The sequence below is a fragment of the Agrilus planipennis genome, unplaced genomic scaffold (genome assembly GCF_000699045.2).
Source record: "Agrilus planipennis isolate EAB-ADULT unplaced genomic scaffold, Apla_2.0 scaffold98, whole genome shotgun sequence".
Classification (NCBI taxonomy): Eukaryota; Metazoa; Arthropoda; class Insecta; order Coleoptera; family Buprestidae; genus Agrilus; species Agrilus planipennis.
This window is the reverse complement of record NW_020438866.1, coordinates 51,092-59,355: the sequence shown is the minus strand read 5'-3', so window position 1 is coordinate 59,355 and position 8,264 is coordinate 51,092. Positions and strand designations below refer to the sequence as shown.

Here is an 8,264-nt window from a genome sequence, read left to right as displayed (position 1 = left end):
TTCTAATTATTATCAACTGAGTCTAAATTTGGAAAGGTAGATATAATATAAAAATAAGAAGTGGAAAATTATTTTTACCAAAACAAAAAAGCATACAAATTAATTCTAAAGATTGGCAGATTTATCATGAAACTTTTTTAAAATGTTTTTAATATCTGCAATCTTTAGAACTAAACCAAATTTTTGGTCCTTTTCCTTCGCCCCTTTGTCCATCCTGAATCCTACGTGACATACCTACGCATACACCAAAAGGACTAGGAAAGGATTGTTAAATAACATGCACTGTCTCCACACCTTCACGCAATTAAATAAATACATTAACTACATCAGGCCCCGGAGGTCAAGCTGTTCCAACTCAAGTTCAACCGATCGGCAGCGGTCAATTTCAAGCAGAATTTGTTCCCCGAACTGTTGGCGAACATCGCATAGCTGTGAATGTTAGTGGTGTGCCAACCACGGGAAGTCCATACGCAGCAAAAATATATGATGTCCAAGCGATCAAAGTAAAGGACGCGACCACAGGCGTTGTTGGAAAACCGGTAACATTTTTAGGTTGGTATCCTATTTATTATTATTGGAAACCATAAAATCCGTCTATTGGTGATTGGAAAATTGTTAGGCAACATTTATAAAATTACCTTCAAATTTAGGAAATACGTATTTTTAAACAAGTTATAATAAAACTTGTTTCAATACTTTCCTGCAATAACGGATTTTCTGGATCGCCCCGATTTTTTAATACTTTCCCACTTTGTTGCCCCATATCAGTTGAAACAAGCCTGGCAGGACCAGGGAACTTAGAAGTGACGGTAAACGGTGGTCGAGTCCCAACATCCGCCCAAGCCCAAGGACCTCACGTCTACGCCATTTCCTTTACACCACGAGAGGCGACGGTTCATTCTGTAGATCTCCGTTTTAATGGTCAAGATGTTCCCGGCAGCCCTTTCAAGTGTAACGTTGCTCCGTCGGCAAGAATAATCGCTCCCGATGCTCTAGATAAGATTTCTGTCGGGAAGTCATGCGTATTTGCCGTGGAAAGCTCGGCTGTACCAATCGTTGAAGTTCTTGGTCCGGCAAGGAAACCCGTACCAACACAGGTAGAAGAAATTTTGTAAAATTATTCACTTCCAGATTTTTCGACGATCGCAATCTGTTTCAGATAACACCACAATCAGGTGCCCAAGGTAAATACGACGTAACATTCGTACCCGTCGACGTAGGAGATCACAGCGTTGAGGCAAGTTAATATAATAATTACCTAAACCCTCAAATAATGAGCAATTGGTTTTTAATAATTATTACTCAGGTTCGACTCCCTGGCGGCCATATCGAAGGAAGTCCTTTCCTTATCAAAGCGTATGACGCAGGAAGAGTTGTAGTATCTGATATAAACGATGGAATGGTTGGAAAGCCAGTTTCTTTCAGTATCAACGCATCCCAAGCTGGAGCTGGAAATTTGGAAATAATTGTAGCGGTTGCTGGCAGGAATGTACCCAATTTTGTCCAAAGTGAGGGAAACGCAAGATTTAAAGTTAATTTCAAACCAACAGAAGCAGCCACGCATACCCTCAGTGTTCGGTAAAGGCACGATGATGACGTTTCCATATCAGCATTTACTAAGAGATCTTTTTGTTTAGTTTTAATGGACAACCTGTTCCCGGGTCTCCATTTAGCTGTAAAGTGCACCCCGGCAACACCCAACTTAGAATTCCAGTGTCTGGATCGGGAATAGAACTTGCTGCAGTTGGTCATCAGGCGGAAATAAGAATGGATGGAATTTCTGGTAACGCTGACGCCCACGTCACTGTGTCATCTCCTTCCGGAAAGAGCATTCCGGTAAAGATGAATACCGAATCTGACTATTTGGTCGCAACATTTGTTCCTGAAACTGTTGGTCGTCACTCGGTAGCGGTTTTAATCAGTGACCAACACATCATTGGATCTCCGTTTAATTGCAACGTTTTTGACGTCAACAAGGTAATTGTTTCTGGCCTGCCGGGACAGAAAACGTTGAACAGAAGCATGCAAGACCTTTCATTGTCTGGAAAAGAAACCGCGGAAGTTGGAAAACCTGTAACGTTCAGTGTTGATGCGGCTCATGCTGGGGAAGGTACTTTGGAACTGGTTGTGTCCACACAACATACTACAGTTAAAGCGGAAGTGGTGGCTTGCGCCAGGGGCCTTTACGAGGTCACCTTTGTGCCACAAACAAACGAGACCCATTTCGTTAATATTACATTCAACGAAATGGAAATCCCAGGTAGCCCATTCCAATGTTCTGTTATTGAACCAGTTCAATATCTTCAGATCGGTAATTTGGTGCACATTGACCTATTAAATGACCACAAGTTGGAGGTGACAGATCCCAACAACCACATCGTGAAATACACGTTGAAGAATTCAAAGGCAGAATTTTCTGTCAACCATACAGGAGTTTATCACATACAGTTTATTAAGGGTCACGAGGTTGTAGGGTCACGCACAATTCACGTCTTTAACATGTCGAAAATTGAAGTGGTGAATGTACCTGATGCAATATCTCATCGACCTGCTGTAGTTACAGTCAATATTAACAAAGCAGGACCTGGAAAACTAACTGCGGCAGTAAAATTCGCCAATAAAGATGTACCCCACAGTGTACGTCAAAGTATCAACATCCCTAAACTGTGGGAGATCGTGTTTCATCCCAGTAACGTTGTGCCACACAGAATCGTATTGTATTACAACGGAGTTCCTCACCCGAACGTCCTTGAAATAGGTGTAAAAGCTCCTGGGAACGAACCTTGGGCCGGTGGTATAGGGTTGTATCAAGCTAGGGTTGGAAAAGTGGCTTCGTTCAATATAGACACGCTAGGAAAGCCAGCTAGAGAATTCGACGTGGTAATTAGTGGACCCGCAGGAACTGCCGTGCCTGTTCGCTGTTATCAAACGAAAACAGGAAAACTGCAAGCGGAATATACGGCAAAAGATATTGGTGCCCATAAAATTGAAGTTCTTCATCAATCTAAACCATTGAACGGGAGTCCGTTCAACTGTCACGCGTTTGACGTCGACTATGTCAGAATTTTCGATATTCCACACACCCAGAGCAATGTTGGAGAAAAAATTGGATTCAATGGTAGGTGTAGAATATTTGTTTTACACTAGTTTATGGTGGTAATAATCTGACCTACTTGATCTTCATCATTATAAGGTCGTCAGTCCTCAGACATTTCCGTTCTTTCCTATTCTGAGCTAATTTTCGCATTTCCCCAAAACTAGAACAACCACATCCTTAGCTATTTGCAAGCAGTAAGCTAATCTAACTCCTGTTAACTCCTGTTTCTGCCTCTAATATGTCTCTGAGTAGATCTTCATTCCTTGACCTTAGCAATGGACAAATTATTTTTCGTTCGGATTCAGTAATTAAATCATTAGCTGATCTTTTAATTTTTGAGCGAGTATTTCTTTATTACAGTATCTACAAAAAATGCCGGTCTTGCCGATCTGGATGTCAAAATAACGAATCCAATAAATCAGACGGTAGCCATTCAAAAAAATCAGTTGGACGACCACACATTCCAAATAAGTTTCTTGCCAACATTACCAGGCCTATTCCAAGTTTCGATCACATACGGAGATATCCCCGTGAAAGGATCGCCTTTGGCATTGGGTGTTGGCCCAGTTGGACCTACCCCACCTCCTCGCGCAGTTGGTAAAGGCTTAGAAAGTGGCCAAGTTGGAGAAAGGACCAACTTCATAATAACCAGCGTTATACAACCGAGGGTAATAATAGACGCAGCAGAGGGTAACATCGACGCCCATATTCAGTGTTCAAAACCTGGAGAATATCTCGTGTCGTACACTCCAAAATGGGTTGGAACTTACGATATCATTATTAGCATTGGTCCTAATGAGGTGATTTGTTTCATCCTTAATGAGGAAAATTCTATCAATAATCCTTTTTTTTTGATATAGCTTGCCGGATCCCCATTTAGGCCTAACATTGTAGATGTAAATTTAGTTCGTTTAATAGGCGGCTGGCCTCAATATTTGGATGACACTGGTCGGATAAAACTTCCTGCGAAATTGGCCTTTGACACATCGAGCGCTGGACCGGGAACTCTGGAATGCAAACTGGCCGGGCGCAAATTAATGCCAGAAAAAAGTGGCGCACGTGTACGGTTCGAACTGTCACCGGAGGGGTTGAATGCTGGTGAACACGATTTCGAAATCAAATACGCCAACATTCCTTTGCCGGAAGCTCCCAAAACTGCCGTTAGTCTTAAAGATCAGGTTGTGCTTACAGGCAGAGGGTTGGCAAATGCGCAATGCGGTGAACCTGCATATTTCACCATTGACGGTTCAAAATCTGGACCAGGTATCGTATATACACATGCAAGGTCTTTTCAGAAAGTATGGCGAATTTTGTGTTTTTCAAAAATGATTTATTTATTCATGAATTTTTTCAATCCTAGAAGCACTTTTTGTGCTCCTGTTCAGCTCCTTCTTCGATGCCGTCTTTATCTCCCCAATCGTAGCGTATCATCGTTCTTTCATGGGTCTCTTCAGTTTCTGGAACAAGAAATTGTCACAGGGGGGCAGGTTTGGGGAATACGGTGACTATGGCGTTATAAGTGTCTTGTTTCTGGTCAAAAATTCGCGCACAAGCAGGGGCGTTATCATGGTCCAAAAGCCAATTTTTGTTCTTCTACAAATTCGGGCGTTTCTGGCGGATTACTTAGCGTAAATTTCGCATGACTTGCAGATAATATTCCTTATTGACCGTTCTGCCTTGTGGTAAAAACTCATGATGCACCACGCCCCTGCAATCGAAGAAAACTCTAAGCAAAACCTTCCCATTCGACTTAACTTGGCGCTCTTTTTTTAGTCTCATGCGGTAGCTTCCATTAGAATAACCGACCTTTGGTTTCGACGTTATAACCATAAACTCATGATTCGTCACCAGTTGTGACTCTGGAGCATATTTGGGTCGTCGCGGACAGAGTCCAACAGCTCCTTAGCAATGTTAATGCGATGCTGTTTTTGGTAGAAATTGAGCAGTTTTGGTACGACTTTCGCGGCGACCCGTCTCATGCCGTAATCATTGGTAAAAATCGAATGGCAGAAGCCAATCGATATGTTTAGGTCCTCGGCAACTTCTTTAACGGTGATTCGACGTTTGGCCAATACTATTTTCTTCACTTCATCAATGTTTTCGTCTTCTGTTGACGTGCTCGGGCGTCCGGCACGCTCTTTGTCGTTCAGATCTTCTCGGCCCTCTGAGAACATTTTGTACCATCGGTAAACGTTGCTTCGGTCCAAGGTAGCTTCACCATATGCCACAGTTAACATTTTCTTTTGCACAGAAAATTTGATGCAGATTCCTTGACCCATTTTTTGGAATAGGCAAAAATCGAAGAAGAACCAAAACACGTGCAAGCAAAGCAGCGGTCAAAAATTAACTGAAGATTCAACATAACCGAACTTTTCAGTATAAATAAGAGACATGAATACCAACATAACGCCACAAAAAACATCGCGATACTTTTTGAACAGACTTCGTATAATTAATCTAAAACCGCTAAAGCCGCCCTTAATTTAATTCTTGCAAAATAGCTCATGTATACTAAGTAATATGTGATGATATTGTCTTTAATTCAGGTAATCCGGAAGTAACTCTACATGCCGCCGATTCTAATCAGCCCGTACCGGTAATGATAAGCTTAGCGGGAGAAAAAATATGGAGGGCAACTTATACGATTAATACTTCCGGAAATTATTTATTATCGGTCTTGTGGAGCGGTAGGCTTGTCAAGGGTTGTCCATTATTAGTAGAAGTCAAAGGTGGAGCAGACGCTTCAAAGGTAAACAATGTACATAGGCGTTTCGAAAACTATTTATAAAACTTGTGTTCGTATTGCGGATAGGTTCTATGTTCTGGTGAAGGTCTTCATCAAGGAATAGTAGGAAAAGAAATACGATCCTGGATCGATACCAGACGTGCTGGTCCAGGAGAGTTAACAGCACACTGTGCAGGGCCGAGGAAAGTCGCTTACTGTGAACTTTACGATCATGGAGACGCCACGTTCACTTTGAATGTAAAGCCGCAAGAGGCCGGAAAACATTTATTAACAATAAAATACGCTGGACAACATGTTCCAGCATCTCCTTTTACGCTTAGAGTAGCTGGTGCACCCGATCCTACAAAGGTATGCAATACCAACCAGTTTTACTCGTATACATTAGAATATAGGGAGCTATGAGAAACAAGAGGGGATGCATGATGCCCGTGCAGTGGTGCCTACATTTTATTGGCTGCTGTTTGGGGTAGCCAATAGAATCTAGGCACCTGCTATCTCTCATCGATTCCCCTTGGCAGAGAAGCCAATCGGTCACCAATTTGATTAACAATTATAAATTAGAAACTCTAAATGTTATTCAACTATTATAAACACCATTTAATAATTAATTAAAGTGCCTTTTTATTATTATTAAAGGTTTATATATCTTTTGCGATCACAAAATGGAATTTTCTTTAGTTTGTATGACATTTTTCACTTGCAGATATTGTTGGCAATTGAAAAAAAGTAGTAGCAGAGAAATTTTGGAGACTAAAAAGTGGTCTCATTGGTATTTCTCGTTTGTAAAGCAATTATTTTTTTATTAATTTTTACGACATGTTTTTACCAGGTGAGAGTATACGGTCCAGGTATAGAACATGGTGTATTGGCGACGTTTCAATCTAGGTTTATATGTGACACACGAGGGGCTGGTGCTGGACAATTGACCGTCAGAGTTCGTGGGCCAAAAGGGGCCTTCAGGGTGGAAATGCAGAGGGAAAGTCAGAAAGATAGAACAATACTTTGCAAAGTAAGTATTATTATTATTGACTGAAGGAGTTTTTAAATTGTGTTCAACACTCTCATAAAAATGAATTATCAATTTCTTTAAAGTTCGATCCCACTGAACCTGGAGACTACAGAGTAGAAATTAAGTGGGCTGGCGAACATGTTCCCGGATCTCCCTTTCACGTAATGATTTTTGATACGCAAGAAGAATTGAGAAGATATTTAACATCAATCTAATTTTTTATATTTATCTGTTTCTAATAATATTTACTATTAATAACATTCTCATTGAAATTGATTATTTAGAGTTATTAAGTACATAATTTCTGAGTATGTGATAATATTATGTTTGTTTGTTTGTTTGTTTATTTATTTATTGAGTTGTATTGTCAATTGAATAAATTAATATTTTGGCTGGAAAGGAACTGGTCCAAAAATGTTATGCTATTAAAAATTGTATCCGATTTAACGTTATATATATTTTTTTACCTTTTTTGTTTTGTTTTTAATACGTATTTTTACTAACAAAAATAAATTTATTAAACAAAAACAAAGTCGTTTCATTTTATTTTATTGATAACTAATTTTTGAACCTTTTTTGAATAATTATTGAGCGATTAATTAAATATTTACTGCTAAATTATTATGATCGAACATGCTAGAGCATTTAACCGTAATTCATAAAATTGTTACGATAATATAATAAAAAATAAAAATTTATTAATTTGACCAATTCATATTAATTATTGTGAACAATCAATGGAAATTAAGCAGTTTTCCGTTAGATATTAATCAATACATCTTCAAAAGAAATGATGAATCAATACAAAGCCAATTTTTCGCCAATAAAAATGATAGAGATTATTTTTTATTAGATGATTGAGCACTTTAAACATTTTAAGTGTAAATTTAAATAAATAAATTTTAAATGGTTGGATATTTAAGGAATTTTATTGCATTATTTACTTATATGTAGCAAATGTTTATTCATCCCGAAGATTAGTTCGACACGCACCTATATTTCTTCCTATCTGAAGTCAATCTTCATAGTAATCTAATTTAGGTCTACCTCTGCCTCTCTTAACTCCTATTTCTGCTTCTAATATAATATCTCTAACTAGCTCTTCACGTCTGAGAAGGTGTTCTACCAACCTATTCTTTTATCTTTTATTGACTTCCATAACGACCTTTGTTATTCTATATACTTTATCTGATACTTCCTCATTTCTAAGCACAGTATTTTTAACGAATTATGATATTTTTAGGCAATTTGAATTATTTGGCGTTAAGATATTATTCCAATTTGGTCAGCTATTATTAATAATAAAATCTATTACAGACTGCAGAGCTTTTAATAATATTTGTTGTACTTTCGATTAAGGAGACTATTACGGCATTACGGATATTCCTAACGAAGAAGTTTACAAAATTATT

At 38.8% G+C, this 8,264-nt stretch overlaps 1 protein-coding gene across 1 annotated transcript in view; it reads left to right on the top strand.

The window, feature by feature from the left end:
- The window catches only part of LOC108736992 (filamin-A), a 34,801-nt gene extending 27,482 nt beyond the window's left edge, over positions 1-7,319 (top strand). Inside the window, exons 21-24 of the mRNA XM_025975934.1 lie at positions 5,644-5,846; positions 5,910-6,191; positions 6,673-6,852; positions 6,936-7,319. Coding sequence (XP_025831719.1) covers positions 5,644-5,846; positions 5,910-6,191; positions 6,673-6,852; positions 6,936-7,067 — 797 coding nt within the window. The 3' untranslated portion in view covers positions 7,068-7,319. The remainder of the gene's footprint in view (positions 1-5,643; positions 5,847-5,909; positions 6,192-6,672; positions 6,853-6,935) is intronic.
- The last annotated feature ends 945 nt before the right edge of the window (positions 7,320-8,264 follow it).